General features: G+C 29.1%; 1 protein-coding gene across 17 annotated transcripts in view; it reads right to left on the bottom strand.

Moving 5' to 3' along the window:
• Positions 1-18,086, bottom strand: part of Sap47 (Synapse-associated protein 47kD) — a 299,408-nt gene that overhangs the window by 98,513 nt on the left and 182,809 nt on the right. For 13 of the 17 annotated variants that reach the window (XR_012717945.1, XR_012717944.1, XM_075290558.1 and 10 more), the window contains exon 3: positions 13,447-13,485. The exons of the other annotated variants lie outside the window; for them this stretch is intronic. Coding sequence is in view for 11 of the 13 variants with exons in the window: in XM_075290558.1 (XP_075146673.1) it covers positions 13,447-13,485 (39 nt within the window). In the remaining 2 variants the exon portion in view is untranslated. The remainder of the gene's footprint in view (positions 1-13,446; positions 13,486-18,086) is intronic. 17 annotated transcript variants of the gene reach the window in all.

Below are 18,086 nucleotides of genomic sequence, written 5' to 3'. Positions count from 1 at the left end.
TCCTTGCAATTTTCCCATCGGGCATTCACAACCATAACAGCCTTCTCATGCAATATGAGTTTGCAGATAGCCAGAGGCATACGAAACGATTTTAGCTTCCCTAGAATATGGCTTGCTAATGGTTCCCTGCTTTGTTTTTGTGGCCAGCCCCCCCTATTTGGAAAATATTGTTCTGCTCAGCCATCTCGTTGAGAAAGTTGCGGCAGTCCATGAACGCTTGTGAGTTAAGGAACACAAAGTCCGGAGATTTAATTGCAAATTGCCTGTCTGAGTATATATTGATGCCAACATTTGTTGAAACATTAGGTTAGGTTAGGTATAGCGGCAGCCCGATATTTAAGGCTCACTTAGACTACCCAGTATATTGTGATACCACAGTGGTGAACTTCTCATTTATCAATGAATGCTGCCCGATTCCAACAGGTTGGCTGATAAGTACCCGGTCTGACACATAGATGGCGTCGCTAGTATTAAATGCATATTATTTTTATATAGTACCAACCTTCAAATGATTCGTGTCAAAATTTGACGTCTGTAAGTCAATTAGTTTGTGAGATAGAGCGTCTCTTGTGAAGCAACTTTTGTTATTGTGAAAAAAAATGGAAAAAAGGAATTTCGTGTTTTGACAAAATACTGTTTTCTGAAGGGAAAAAATACGAAGGAATAAAAATACGAAACTTGGCGTGATAATGAGTTTCCGGACTCTGCCCCAGATAAATCAACAATAATTGATTGATATGCAAAATTCAAGCGTGGTGAAATGAGCACGGAGGACGGTGAACGCAGTGGACGCCCGAAAGAGGTGGTTACCGACGAAAACATCAAAAAAATTCCAGTAAATGATTTTGAATGACCGTAAAATGAAGTTGATCGAGATAACAGAGGCCTTAAAGATATCAAAGGAACGTGTTGGTCATATCATTCATCAATATTTGGATATGCGGAAGCTCTGTGCAAAATGGGTGCCGCGCGAGCTCACATTTGACCAAAAACATCAACGTGTTGATGATTTTGAGCGGTGTTTGCAGATGTTAACTCCTAATACACCCGAGTTTTTCCGTCGATATGTGACAATGGATGAAACATGGCTCCATCACTACACTCCTGAGTTCAATCGACAGTCGGCCGAGTGGACAACGACCGGTGAACCGTCTCCGAAGCTTGGAAAGACTCAAAAGTCCGCCGGCAAAGTAATGGCCTCTGTTTTTTGGGGTGCGCATGGAATAATTTTTATCGATTATCTTGAGAAGGGAAAAACCATCAACAGTGATTATTATATGGCCTTATTGGAGCGTTTAAAGGTCGAAATCGCGGCAAAACGTCCCCATATGAAGAAGAAAAAAGTGTTGTTCCACCAAGACAACGCACCGTGCCACAAGCCATGGAGAACGATGGCAAAAGTTCATGAATTGAGCTTCGAATTGCTTCCTCACCCACCGTATTCTCCAGATCTGGCCCCCAGCGACATTTTCTTGTTCTCAGACCTCAAAAGGATGCTCGCAGGAAAAAAAATTTGGCTGCAATGAAGAGGTGATCGCCGAAACTGAGGCCTATTTTGAGGCAAAACCGAAGGAATACTACCAAAATGGTATCAAAAAATTGGAAGGTCGTCATAATCGTTGTATCGCTCTTGAAGGAAACGAATTTTGACAAAAAAAAAATGTGTTTTTCTTTGTTAGACCGGGGACTTATCTGCCAACCTGTTAGTTGATGGGTTCGGAATGCATGTTTTGGAGATGACTGTAGAAAAGTACTACGAAAATTTGTTCAAACGCATGCAAAAGTGTATAACTAGATCTTAATGGGGAATATTAAAAAAAAAAAAAAAAAACAAAAACAATAAAGCGATTTTCGATTATTAATATTTGTGTTTGTTCTCTAAACCCGAAACATAAAAGACAAGCCTTGACGCCACAAAGTCTAAACGATGTCAAATTCACTGAAACATTTAACTTCTTTAACCTAAATAGATTCGTATTTACCTTGGCACTGTTCTCAAAAACGACAGAGCCAAATAAAACTATTATTATTTATCTGCATGAAACACAAATGACATGAATCCTTTACCGTATCTAAAAATCCTTTTTGAATGTATCTCTATTTTAAACTTTTAATTTATGTACCTTGTAATATATGAATGTAATTGATGCAAACACAGTTTGCTCTTTTCACTATCGTTTTAATTAAGTTACTGCTAGTATGAATACATTTGCATTTCTATAGATGACGATGGCAACCCATATTCTTGTGTAAACATTTGCATACAGATAGGTGATTGAGCATTTGTTTGATGATAACTGACCCCGAGAGTTGCTTTAATTAAATCTATAAAACAAACCTAAGAAACTTTTCAATATAAATCCTGTGAAACAAAAAAAAACTCTATGATTTTTCTTTACTTTCATTTGCATATTAAACAAATACAAAATGAATTCAATAAAATTTATATCTTCTTATAAAATCAAATACAAAAAAATGTTTTTGATACAATTATACACTTGTATGTCAATTGTATATATTTTATATATAAATTATACAATGCTAATAAAGAAATTCTTTCAATTCATTCAAATTTTGTTTATTTATTTTCTTATCTTCTTTTTATTGAAACATTTAAAAAAAACCCTTGCATGATCCATAAATGACACAAGATGAAATGCCATTTCAGGCGATGGATGTACCATAGAAATCTTTGGAGTATTTGTTGGGAAAACACTTTGTATTAATTTACTTTGCCTAAATTTATTTCAACATACATATCCTTCTTTGAAAATATTTGTATAGAAATTTGAATATGTCAAATGATATTTTTGTCTTATAGTAGTCATTTTTTGGATTTCTAATGTTTCAAGTTTTTATTTTTATACCATTTTATAGAATGGTGATGGGGGTATAATAAGTTTGTCATTCCGTGTGTAACACATCGAAATATCGACTTCCGACTATATCAAGTATATATATTCTTGATCAGGGAGCAATTCTAAGACGATATAAGCATGTCCGTCCGTCTGTCCGTCTGTCTGTTGTAATCACGCTACAGTCTTCAATAATTGCGCTATCGTCCTGAAATTTGGCACAGATTCGTTTTTTGGTTGCAGGCAGGTCAAGTTCGAAGATGGGCTATATCGGTCCAAGTTTTGATATAGTCCCCATATAAACCGATTTCTCGATTTGGGGTCTTGGGCTTATAAAAAACGTAGTTTTTGTCCAATTAGCCTGAAATTGAAAATCTAGAGGTACTTGAGGACAATAAAGAGGTGTGCCGAAAATGGTGCCCATCGGTCCATGTTTTGGTATAGCCCCCATATAGAGTGATCTCTCGATTTTGGTTCTTGGGCGTATAGAAACTGTATATTCTATCCGATTTTCCGCAAATTGAAAATCTAGACTTATTTTAGGACCATAAAGAGGTGTGTCGAAAATGGTCCGTATCGGTCCATGTTTTGGTATAGTCACCATATAGACCGATCTCCCGATTTTTACTCTTTGGCTTCTATAAACTGTATTTATTACCCCATTTGTCTGAAATTGGAAATCTAGAGGTATTTTTGGGACCCTAAATATGTGTGCCGAAATCGAGGCGTATCGGTCCATTTTTGATATAACCTCCATATAGACCGATCTCTAGGTTTTACTTCTTGGGCGTCTAGAGACTATATTTTCTAGCCGATTTGCTTGAAATTGAAAATCTACAGGTATTTTAAGATCGCAACAGGTGTATCGCAAATGGTGCTTATTGGTCCATATTTTGGTATAGCCCCCATATAGACCGATCTCCCGACTTTATTTCTTGGGCTTCTAGAATCCGTAGTTTTTATCCAAATTGCCGGAAATTAGAAATATAGATGTATCTTAGGACCATAAAGAGGTGTGTCGAAAATGGTCCGTCTCGGTCCATGTTTTGGTATAGCCCCTATATAGACTGATCTCTCGATTTTACTTCTTGGGCTTCTAGAATTCGTTGTTTTCACCAATTCGTCTGAAAGTGGAATTCTAGAGGTATTTGAGGAACATTAAGAGGTGGTGAGTATTGGTCCATGTTTTGGTATAGGACTTCAAATCAAGGCATTATTTCATCATATACACGATATGTTTATGATTTCTCTAAAACTCAAACAAAATTGGTTCTCATAAATCCAGAATCTGAGCTGGTCTTCATAGGTAGAATCTATAATTTTTTTCTACGGGAAGCGTACTGGTTGAACTGATTTGCTTGGGAGAAGATTTGTCATCAAACCCCTTAAGATTCAAGTAACCCGCTACGACGATGAGTTTTCAAAGTAAACTATTATATTTGACTCATGGTGGTGGGTATTTAAGATTCGGCCCGGCCGAACTTACTGCTGTATATACTTGTTTCTCTATAAAAAATTGTATACAAAATTGAATATTTTTGTGCTTTCCGTTTAAATGGCAAATAAAAGGGAATTTACTTTTCTAAAAAAAAATAACAAAATATGTAGAAAAAAATTGACAAACTATATAGAAAAATATTTTGACAAAATTTTCTATAGAAAAAAAAATTTTTTAAAAATTTTTTAAAAATTTTCTACGGAAATAAAATGTTATCATAATTTTCTATAGAAACAAAATGTTGACAAAATTTTCAATATAAAAAAATTTTGACAAAATTTTCTATAAAAAAAAAATTACAAAATTTTTTATAGAAACAAATTTGACAACTTTTTCTATAGAAAAACATGTTGACAAAATTTTCTATAGAAAAAAATGTTGACAAAATTTTCTATAGAAATAAAATTTTGATAAACTTTTGTATAGAAAAAAATTTTGACGAAATCTTCTATAGGCAAAATTTTTGACAAAATTTTCTATAGAAAAAAATCTTGACAAATATTGCTACAGAAAAAATGTTGAAAAAATTTTCTATAGAAAAAAATTTTGCCAATATATTCAAAAAAAAAAAATGAATAAATTTTCTATAGTAAAAAAAATTAAAAAAAAAAAAAATTCTATAGAAAAAAATTTGACAAGAATTTCTATAGGAAAAATTTTTGACAAAATTTTCTATGGAAATAAATGTTGATAAAATTTTCTATAGAAAAAAAATTTGACAAAATTTTCTATAGAAAAATATGTTGATAAAATTTCCTATAGAAAAAAATGTTTGACAAAATTTTCGATAGAAAAAAATTTTGACAAAATTTTCTATAGACAAAAGATTAAAAAAAAAATTTCAATAGAAAAAAATTATGACAATATTTCTATAGAAAAAATTTTGACAAAATTTTCTAAAGAAACAAATTTTGATACAATTTTCTATAGAGGTAAATGTTGACAAAATTTTCTACAGAACAAAAATGTTGACAAAATTTTCTATGTCACAAACATTTGACAAAATTTTCTATAGAAACAAATTTTGACAAAATTTTCTATAGAAAAAAATGTTTACAAAATTTTCTATAGAACAAATTTTGACAAAATTTTCTATAGAAAAAAAAACTTTGCCAAAATTTTCTATAGCAAAACATTTTGACAAAATTTTCTATAGAAAAAAATTTTGAAAAAAAAATTAACAAAAATGTTGACTAAATTTTCTATAGAAAAAAATTTTGACAAAATTTTAAATAGAAAAAAAATTGACAAAATTTTCTATAGAAAAATATATTGATTTCTTATAGGAAAAAAAATTTGACAAAATTTTCTATAGAAAAAAATTTTTTTAAATTTTTTATAGAAACAAATTTTGACAAAAATTTTTATAGACAAAAATGTTGACAAAATTTTCTAAAGAAACAAATTTGACAACATTTGCTATAGAAAAAATTTGACAAAATTTTCGATAGACAAAAATGTTGACAAATTTTTTTTTAGAAAAATGTAAATTTTCTATAGAAAAAAAAATTGATAAAATTTTCTATAGAAAAAAAATTGACACAATTTTCTAAAGAAAAAAAATGTTGACAAAATTTTCTATAAAAAATTTGTACGAAGTACAATAATGTAATTTGTGTGTAATTGGAATGGGGATACAAAAGCCAAATGTCGAGTAATCGACGTGTTGTAAACAAAAAGTCGAAAAATCCACTCCATCAAATTCGACCAATGGACATTTGAATTCTTTCAAAATCGATTCAAATCGATTAGTCGAACTTTTATGTTAATCATAATCGATGTTTTAGTCTGACCAAAATCGATTTTCAACGAAGAGGAAAGAATGATGAATTTACTTTTCCATGATTCGAAAGCATTCTCAAAAAATTGTCTGGCAAATCAGTTTAAATAAGATGAAAGATGTATTTTCCTCTTCTGATTCAATCACGAAATTAATTGATGAAATTTATTTTTTAATTGAAGTGTCTTCAATCACAAAAATGATAGTATCAATCACAGTTTTAATTGAACATAAAAGTACTTGACTAAAAAATAATTGATTCCATGAGCAAATTTCAATTGATTTTTTAATTGGTTGAATTAAAAATTTAATTGATGTTGATTGCAAAACTCAATAAATTTTTTAATTAGAAACATAACTATTATCAATTACTTTCTTAATTGACTTTTTATTTTTAGTCTGAATAACAGATTGATTGCTTGAAATAAATTTTAATTATAAATTAAAAAAAAAAATGCATCACTTTTTTTACGGACTTAGTCTTTCGAGATTGATTAAAAAGTTAATAGTATAAATTATTTTTCAATCATCGGCTTAATTAACTTAATGTTTCAATCTTTATTAAAAAGTTAATTTTATCAATTAATTTATTAATTGATAAAAATTTTCAACTTCAAACAACTTTTTAATTGGAAATATTTTGGTGACATTTTTTCTGTGTGCTGTTCAAGAATTACCTATGCATTGCGATAAATGTACTGTTTGGTGCAATCTATGCGCAGGTGGAAACATTGGTCCTTATTTCTTAAAAAAAATGAGAAAGGACAACGTGTTTCCGTGAATTTAATATACACCCTCTAATTTCGCTACTCAACCACGCTTTTGTAGAATATAAAACATTTTGCAAATTCGTGGATTATACAAACAGCAACTAATGATGTACGTATTAAAATCCATACGGTGTATAAATTCCAGAGCTATACGATTTGTTCCCAATTTCTCCAGAACAGGGAGAAATACGAGACAAGCTAATAATGTATGCTTATCTAAATGTCGTATTGATTTGACAAAACAACAATTAACGTATGATGGACCAAGAGAATACAATAACTCACCAGAGAATCTAAAAGAGATATCTGTTATTTCATCTTTTAAGAATGAAATTAGGAGTTATTTATTAACTAACATAGATTTTCTTTTATAGTTATATAATTATTGAGATGAATTTAGAGATTGTTATATATTTATTTATATTATAACGATAACTTATATATGTTTTAAAATATTATATTGCATTAAATAAATAAATAAAGAAAATAATATACACGCCCTTGGTGAGCACTTTGCGAAAAGTTCAATCGTCTCGTATTCGACAGGTTGGACTCATGGTTACTCCAAAGACTAAAGACATAACTCCGGGAAAGCCGTTTTAAGCCAATTGAGAAGATGAAGGAAAATCACAGATAGATAACATAAATTGGACCATTTGGCCTGTTTCGAGGATTGGAAAGCATTCGCAAAAGTTTATTTTATCACGACGATTACTTTTACTAACATTGTTTAATTTAACAACAAATTCAATTTAAATGTATAAAAATATGGACATATAATCATTATATAATATTTTTTATTGCGTCCCTAGTGGTGAGTATTATTAATTTACGACTTTTTCCAATGATATTAAAATAACTTGAGATCCCTTAGAAATTGTAATGAAATTCAAATGTGTTTTGGTTGAAATATGGCTGAGAAAAATATCATACGGGTTATTTAACATTTATATATTTCATTAGATTCGAGGATATAACAATTATATTATTTAATCCCACTTCATGCTTTTCCCCATTAATTCTATATTTTTAAGTATTTTTAATAATAAATTTTATGGTATCATATAAAATTATTATTAAAACTTTATTATGATAATTTATTTGAAATAATAAAAATACTATTTAGTGTATCATATTTTTTGTATATTTTATTGGCAATAAGATTGAATTCGAAAAATATGTACAGATCCTTCATTTTACAAACAAATTCACCACACTTTTTGCTCACTGTAGAATTTATTTCAAAACGTACTAAATTTAATATCATTATTTTATTTAATTTAAATTTAATTATTTAATTTAAATTTATTTAAAATGTATAAAAAAAGTTGGTAATATCTTCATTATACACGAATTTTTTATTTCGTCTCTCGTGGCGTATGAGTATTATTAATTTATGACTTTTTTCAATGATATTAAAATAACTTGAAATTCATAAAAGATTATAATACAAATCAAACTGTTTATTAAAGAATACAAACGTATTTGTATGATTATATATTAAAATTTGTTTAAATACACTGAGAAAAGTATTATATTGGTTACTTAACATTTACATTTTTCATTAGTTTTAAGAACATAACAATTATTTAACCCTATTTGATGGGTTTTCCCTCTAATTTAATATTTTCCAGAAATTATAATAATAATTTTATATTGTCCTACTTTCATTAGTTTACTTTGCAATCATAAAATTACTATCCAGTGTATGATATTATTTTTTATTCCGTTTTTTTTTTACAAGGGCCATACTTTACTTTCGCTCTAAGTTAAGTTAGTGTTTATTTAATAGAAAACTTAAACCTCTTAATTTATCCTCCCACATTATTGCCTTCCACGACACTATACCTTACAATGATGGAGTTTTGTCTGTTGTGGTTTTTTATATTAAATGCATAATTTAGTTTGCTCGATATCTGCGGTTGGGTTTCATTGCCACGCGCCTTGCCATCACAAGAAAGGGAGACTTATCGCCATAAGACTGGAGGATATCGAATGGTACGGTGGCAAGGGTGTAAAGTAGAAAAATAATGAAACTATTAACAAGCCACTTGCATGTAAAATCAGATGGCTAGGCCATTATAAAACGCAAACAGCCACTTGCTGCTGCCAGTCCCACAAGTGCCTTAAGATTTACCCTGAAAATGGGACATAGAGTGGGCAGAGCCCTTTCAACATGGAGGAGAGGTAATTAAGTAACTTACTAGCTTGTCTCTCCTGGCCAAAGGACCAAGACTAATGAAAAAATACAGTAGTCGTCCATATAGTAGAAAAACCAACCGCAAGGAAACAAAATTAACAATATTTATAATTTTAATTTATTAATGTTGGCCACCACACCACTACCAAATAACTGAAAGGACAACATTTTTGATTTTTGTGCGGATGGAGACTAACGTGTTTGCAAATGCCCTTTTTATCCAAGAAGTCATTAATTTATTGGTTTATGGTTTCCATACATTTCGTTTTGGCGAAATAAAAAAAAAAATCTTGCTTGCTGGTACAAAATGGGCCATAAATTATTTATCTTTTAATATAAATGAGCAGAGAGCGAGGACATGCAAAAATCGTTTGAGCATTTTTTAAAATGTCAACAAAAAGATGATTTATGACTTTGGAGAGACAAAAGAGAATATTAATTAATTGTTTATTCAAAACTTAGGCGTGTCCCAAAAAGGAAGTAATATACGCTAGAGGCTACTTACAGCTCACACACACACATTTAAATATTGGTTATTAGAATTTATGTCTTTTAAATTGGCTTTATCGGAGGGCCCAAACAATTTTTGAAATCCCAATTGATATATGGCGAATTTGTTTATTTAAAAATTAATTCATTCTATAAAAATGTGATAATTGTGTAAGTGTACCGTAGTGTGAAAAGCCGTTCGGACTCGCCTTGTAAATGAGCTTAACATAGAATTGAGCAGCACTTATTGATAAGAGAGAAGTTCACCACCTCTGGTACCAACCTAACCTAAGCTCCATGAAGAACCAGTGTTTATCGATGGTGTTTTCTCAGTGTATTTAAAAAAAATACATAAATAAATTTGTATTCTTTACTAACACATTTAAATTTCATTAATAAATTCTGAGAATTTCAAGTTTTTTTTTTTAATATAATTGAAAAACGTCATAAATTAATAATACTCATACGCCACGAGGGACGACATAAAAATATTGTATATTGAATATTTTGTCAACTTTTGTTTACATTTAAATTGAAGAGTACGGAAATTAAATGTAGTATGAAAGTATGATAATACAAAAATTATTACAAATACTAGAAAATATAAAATCAATGGGGGGAAAAGCATCTAACCCTATTTGATATTTAATATTTATATTCTCAAAACTAATGTAAAATATAAATGTTAAATATGATATTTCAATCAAAATACTTAGATAGCCATAAAAATAAATGTATATTCCTTAATAACACATTTGGATTTCATTACAATTTTTAAGGGATCTCAAATTATTTTAATAACATTGAAAAAAGTCATAAATTAATAATACTCATACGCCATGAGTAACGCAATACAAACAAGTATATACGGCCGTAAGTTCGGCCAGGCCGAAGCTTATGTACCCTCTACCAGGGATTGTGTAGAAACTCCTTCTACACACTGCCATCCACAATCGAATTACTTGTGTTGCGGTAAAGCTTGCCGATGGCAAGGTATCTTAAAACCTCCTAACACCGTCTTCTAAATTGTAAGTAAGTCCATATGTGTTATATACTAAATTAAAAAAGACCAATTAAATACGTATATAATTCAGTTCGACAAAATTTTCTATAGAAATAAAATTTTGACAAAATTTTCTATAGAAATAAAATTTTAACAACATTTTCTATAGAAATAAAATTTTGACAAAATTTTCTATCGAAATAAAATGTTGACAAAATTTTCTATAGAAATAAATTTTGACAAAATTTTCTATGGCAATAAAATTTTGACAAAATTTTCTATGGCAATAAAATTTTGACAACATTTTCTATGGCAATACAATTTTGACAAAATTTTCTATAGAAATAAAATTTTGACAAAATTTTCTATAGAAATAAAATTTTGACAAAATTTTCTATAGAAATAAAATGTTGACAAAATTTTCTATGGCAATAAAATTTTGACAAAATTTTCTATAGGAATAAAATTTTGACAAAATTTTCTATAGAAATAAAATTTTGGCAAAATCTTTTTCTATAGAAATAAAATTTTGACAAAATTTTCTATAGAAATAAAACTTTGACAAAATTTTCTATACAAATAAAATTTTGACAAAATTTTATTAAAAAAATTTTGACAAAATTTTCTATATTAATAAAATTTTGACAAAATTTTCTATAGAAACAAAATGTTGGTAGATTATTTTGGCTCGAGTGGCAACCATGAATATGAACCGATATGGCCCAATTTTTGTGTGATTGGGGATCGGCTATATATAACTATAGACCGATATGTATCAATACCTGCATGGTTGTTAGAGACCATATACTAACACCACGTACTAAATTTCAATCAGATAGGATGAATTATGCTTCTCCAAAAGGCACCGGAGGTCAAATCTGGGGATCGGTTTATATGGGAGCTATATATATTTATAGACCGATATGGACCAATTCCTGCACGGTTGTTAGAGACAATATACTAATACCTCGTACCAAATTTCAACCGAATCGGATGAATTTTGCTGTTCCACGAGGCTTCGGAGGTCAAATCTGGGGATCGGTTTATATGGGGGCTATATATACTTATGGACCAATGTGGACCAATTTTTGCATGGTTGTTACAGACCATATACTAACACCATATACCAAATTTCAGCCGGATCGGATGAAATGCGCTTCTTTTAGAGGCTTTGCAAGCCACATCCGGGGATCGGTTTATATGGGGGCTATATATAATTATGGACCGATGTGGACCCATTTTTGCATGGTTGTTAGAGATCATATACTAGCACCATGTACCAAATTTCAGTCGGATCGGATGAAATTTTCTTCTCGTAGAGGCTCCGCAAGCCAAATCTGGGGATCGGTTTATATGGTGGTTATACGTAAAAGTGGACCGATATGGCCTATTTTCTATACCATGCGATCTACATCAGTAACAACTACTTGTGCCAAGTCGATAGCTTGTTTCGTTCGAAAGTTAGCGTGATTTCAACAGACGGACGGACATGCATAGATCGACTCAGAATTTCACCACGACCCAGAATATATATACTTTATGGGGTTTTAGGGAGCCACCGTGGTGCAATGGTTAGCATGCCCGCCTTGCATACACAAGGTCGTGAGTTCGATTCCTGCTTCGACCGAACACCAAAAAGTTTTTCAGCGGTGGATTATCCCATCTCAGTAATGCTGGTGACATTTCTGGAGGTTTCAAAACTTCTCGAAGTGGTTTCACTGCAATGTGGAACGCCGTTCGGACTCGGCTATAAAAAGGAGGTGCGTTGTCATTGGGCTTAACATGGAATCGGGCAGCACTCAGTGATAAGAGAGAAGTTCACCAAAGTGGTATCACAATGGACTGAATAGTCTAAGTGAGCCTGATACTGATACATCGGGCTGCCACCTAACCTAAGACCCATGCCCCTCTTGCATACACAAAATCTTGGGTTCGATTCCTGCTTCGACCGAACACCAAAAAGTTTTCCAGCGGTCGATTATCCCACCTCAGTAATGCCGGTGACATTTCTGAGGGTCTCAAAACTTCTCTAAGTGGTTTCACTGCAATGTGGAACGCCGTTCGGACTCGGCTATAAAAAGGAGGTCCCTTGTCAGTGAGCTTAACATGGAATAAGAGAGAAGTTCACCAATGTGGTATCACAATGGACTGAATAGTCTAAGTGAGCCTGATACATCTGGCTGCCACCTAATCTAACCTAGGGACATTTTAATTGTTTACTTGCTAAGAACATATGGACCAAACTTTTTATATACAATTTTTAATACATTAATAAAAAAGTAAGCTTTTTCTAATGCAATTATAGGATATACATTTTAAGCATTTGAATATGTTTTGATATTATTAATAGCATGCGCAGCAACATTTTGCGTATGTGTAAAAATGCTCTCTTTGAGGCATGTAAAATTGCCTGCTTGTAGAAGCGAAACGTGCATGACTATCGGATCTTCGAGAAGCACTTATAATGGCAGTGTGAAAAGGCATCTAGATTCCGCTGCTGGGATCATTTTTGTGATTGAAAATACTTCAACAATTGGATCAATTAATTTCGTGATTAACCCTCTAATACCCGAATTTTTTGCCAGCAAATTAAATATTCAATGTTAACGACACAAAAACAAGAAAACTAACCAGAAAAATCAATACAGTATATGCTGCAAAGCCTCAACAGTTTCAACTAAGTTTTCTTTTTATTTAACCCATTTTTATTGTCTCAAGGTGTCTTTTACTAAATCCTTTCTTACTTAAGTCAGAAAAGGGATTAGTTGTTACTATGAATATTTATTTTAAATGGTTTAATGAAATTGCAAATAACTTAAAAAATTATGATAAATCTAGCAGTATTACTTACGAAGTTTCCTTGATTAATGAATCTACCAATGAGGGGGTTCTAAATAAAAAAAAAATAAAATGAAGAAAATATAAAATTATAAAATAAAAATTTACAAAATAAAAAAGAAAATAAAAAATACTTGTTTAATCAAATAAATAATTTAAGAAAATATAAATTTATATGTAAAATAAAAATATATATAAATACAAATAGGAAATAACATCAACATTTATTAAAAAAATAGTTTAAATTTGAAATACGTTCGAAATAAAAATTTCATTTTTTTAACTAAAACTAACTAAACTAACTAATAAAAAATAAAATAAAATTGAAAAAAAAATAATTTGGAATATTAAGTAACTCATCTTGTTAATTAAAAAAAAAATAAATAAAAAATTTAGTTGACTCTGCTCTAGTTCATGGGTAAAACTTTATGTTTTCAATATGAGAAAACATAAAGATTTACGCATTTCCCACAAAATATGTAGTTCACAATTTCCTAAAATTAAATTTTACCAATTTGTTTTTCAATTTCCATATCCAATTTTTCCTTCAAAATACGAAATTTTCATATTATTTTTCATTTTAGCCTGATACTGATACAGTACTAAAATACGAAATTTTCTTTAACAATTGCGAAAAAAACAGAACTATGTGTTTAATAAATTTTCCTTAATTTGTGGAAAAATATTAACTGATTTTTGTCATATCGGCGTTTGTAATATAGTTTACTAAAAGATTTCTAAAATTAAACTATATTTTCATTCACCTACATGCACGAAAAAAAATCACAAAAATATTTCGAATTAAAGTCTTAATTGAGTTTTAAAAAATATTCAATTAAAATTTTAATAGATTCAAATAATTTTTTAATTGAAACAAAAATCAATCACAAAAATTAATAGTATCATTTAATTTTTTATTTGACTTTCAATTAATTTTTTACTTGATATTACCATTTCTGTGATTGAAGACATTTCAATTAAAATATTAATTGGATCAATTAATTTCGCGATTGAATCAGATTTTTTTTGTAGGGGTTTACTATTTTTGAGTGCATTCATTTTAGTTGAAAATGAATATTTATTGAAGCTACAATAGATATTTCTTTTAGAACAATTAGCATTGCTAAAAAATATTTTAAAAAATATTCAATTAAAAATTTAAGTGATTCAACAATTTTTTTAATTCAAACAAATATCTATACCGACAATAAATTGTATCAATTAATTTTTTAATTGACTTTCAATTAATATTTTAATTGCTCTATCATTTCTGTGATTTCAATGTTCATTTCAATTAAAAATTAATTCGATCAATTAATTTCGTGACTGAAGACAAAAAAAATTTTTGGGGTGTGCTATTAAAAATTAATTCGATCAATTAATTTCGTGACTGAAGACAAAAAATAATTTTTTGGTGTGCAATTTTCTATTCTAGTTAATTTATCAATCTTTTTGTATTTTTTTTGTTATTATTTTTTTTATTAAAAAATTATTCCCATTATTTTGTGACTAAACTACATTCACAACAACGAAAGAGGCAATGCCACTAAATCTAATTGTGCTGGGATTTCAAATAAATTACATAGAAATAAAATTAACTTCTTGATTAAACAAAAATAAAAGAAATGGCCTGAGAACAATTACAAATAAAATAATAGAGGAAATTTTTTATTAATTAGATATAAGAAAATCCTCTCTTAAATTAATGATTTATTTAATACAGTTTTTTTCGATGATATCTAATATCAATAATTCATAATACTTTTACGAAAAAATCTATTTGTTTAATATTATGTTAAATTCTTATTTTTTATGTATTAGATATTAATTGCAAAATCTTTAAAGGTATACCCTTATTACACAGATAGTTTATCAGTCTCACGTTTCCTTTTTAATAATCAATCATTTTAACATTGGCTCTTATATCCTTTCATGACAATACACTTACGCAAACCATTAAAAATAGACATCATATTTCTTAGTATATAATTGATTGAATTTACCTGCAAAAAAAAGAAAAGATAAGAAAATTTTACTATAACATTTATAGGTGATGACAAGCAAATTAACTTAATCAATCAATAAAGTTAGCATAGATGATTAGGTTTGTAAACTTCTTGAGTCAATAAAAGAACAACTATAGGTTCTTACATTACAATATGGACACATGATAATTGGCAATAATCATATTCAATATGGTGACAGATATTTCGCTACATATTTCAAATTTATCTTATTAATTAAGACAGATAAAACGTTGACATAATCAATAGAGGAAAAACCCCTATGAGGCTTCTGCGACACATGGAAATAACAGCAAACACTTAGCTATAATTAGGTTAAGAAATATTTTACTATCTTGTACACACAAAATAATATTATAATTTTTAAACTTACAATAAATTGTTGTTACAGAAAACTTTTAAGTGTAACAAAAATTGATTTTCGGTGTAGTCAAGATGCAAAAGTCAACACAGCTATAGACTATATAATTAATCAATTTTTTTAAGTCGAATCACTTAACTATAAGGACAAAACGACTTCATTTTGGACAAAGAAACAGCTTTGTATCAGAGAAATTCGTTTTAGTCAAAAGTTTTTTCTATAGAAAATTTTGTCAAAATTTTATTTCTATAGAAAATTGTCAAAATTTTATTTCTACACACAAAAAATTATCACCAAAATTTTTTCAATTAAGCACTTAATTGAATTTGGAAACGGATTCAATTAATATGTTAATTGATTCAATTAATTATTTAATCAAATCCGAATAAAAACCAATTAAAAAAATGATTGATATTTGTTACGTTTCCAATTAAAATGTTAATTGATTCAATCAATTTGTTAATCAATTCGGAAATAATTTTCAATTACAAACCTGATTGAAATTTTTTCCGTTTCCAATTACACATGTGATTGATCCAATCATCTTTGTGATTGAAACTGAAGAATTTTGAGCAATGGAAAGAGCGAAAAGAGAACAAGAGAATGGGTATTTATTGAACAATGTATGATGGAGAGATCAGTTTGTGGAAGTAACTCGTAACGAACGGTTGGGTTTTTGTTTTTCGCGTAAATTGAAAAACATGATTGGCGACATTCTGTCTGCTGCATTCAAAATGTGTGCATAAATATTTTGAACGCAACAACAAATCAGAGCAAAGGGTTGAAATAAATAAAGTGTGCAACAACAAACGGCCACGTGGTAAAGGTTTGAAAAAAATATGTGACAGAACGCATTTGAAATTACCTGTGTTTGTGTTTTGTGGTATTGTAAACATGGAAAACAATCTACGTTTATTGAAGGTAAGAAATTGTAAAATGTGAATACCGTTGTCCATTGAAGCCTGTTTACATTAAACGGACTAAAGTAATATATTTTCTATTCATTTCTTTTAGTGACCAATTTTATTTCGTGAAATTGACCAATCAATCCCATAACTCCATCATTTTATCAAATGTGTAAGAATATGTTTGCAACAAAAAAGTGGGTACCGTATTGATCTTTTAAAATTATAAATTTTTTTCACTCCTAGTTTTCTTAAAACCAAGAGCGGTATGGGTTTGTTGGAAGATTCACCTTGAAGTTGCGAAGTAGCGTTGGCATTAAATTGCATTTTTGTTTTACCTGCCTTTTTCAGTTTGAACCCAAGTAGAGAGCAGTATATTTGGTATATAAACTAATGAGCTGAATTATGTAATGGTAAAAAGTTCTTTCTATTGGATTTAAAAATATGAAAAATATCCGAAAATAATAAAAATATGTATTTTCCATTTATATTTTTTTCTATTTCCAGAATTTGCAAAGTATCTTCAATATAATACCAAATATTACATTGCTTTCCCATTATTTTTGTCTTTGATTGGTTCAAATTTTAATAGACGATTTTAATGTGTGGAAATTTTGGAAAGGAATTGTTACTAAAATTAAATTACCGAACTCCTTAATACACCTTTTTATGCTAAAAGACTACAACTGCAACCTGGAACTAAGAATTGAACTTCATATTCTATGCAGGTAATGTTTAACAAAATTAACTTTTAATTGAACAAAATTAAATTCGAATTATTCTGTTTTCTTTCAGAAAAACTAATTTAGCTTACAGGCTGCTGATTTATTGGAAATCTAGGCGCATCTACATATTAGAAGGAACATGCTAACATGGTTATTATTATAAGGAAGATTTATATAATTTATTTTTTCACCCTATAGTTGTTATTGATAGTTGTTCTAACATAACTTACAAATACAACTGTAAGTTATGTTAGAACAAAATATGTTTTATAAGAAACACATATTTTCTTATATTTCAAAAGAAAAAAAAAACTAAATACGATTTTGGGGTCGCAATATATACATTTTTTGATCGAAATTTATAGCCAATTTCAATTAATTATTTAATTGAATGAATCAAATAGTTGATTGATTTTTGTCGCGAAATTAATTAAAATTTTAATTGATTCAATTAAAACTGTGATTGAATTTTATGTTAAAAATCAATCACGTTTTTAATTGATTCAATCACACAATTAATTGATTCCGTGACAAAAGTCAATTAAATTTTTAATTAAAAATCGTGTTGGTTTTCAATCAAAATGGGTGATTGATACTATCATTTTCGTGATTGAAGACATTTCAATTAAAAAAATGAT

Source organism: Haematobia irritans, chromosome 1, assembly GCF_050003625.1.
Source record: "Haematobia irritans isolate KBUSLIRL chromosome 1, ASM5000362v1, whole genome shotgun sequence".
Taxonomy (NCBI): domain Eukaryota; kingdom Metazoa; phylum Arthropoda; class Insecta; order Diptera; family Muscidae; genus Haematobia; species Haematobia irritans.
This window is presented reverse-complemented; position numbering and strand designations above follow the sequence as displayed.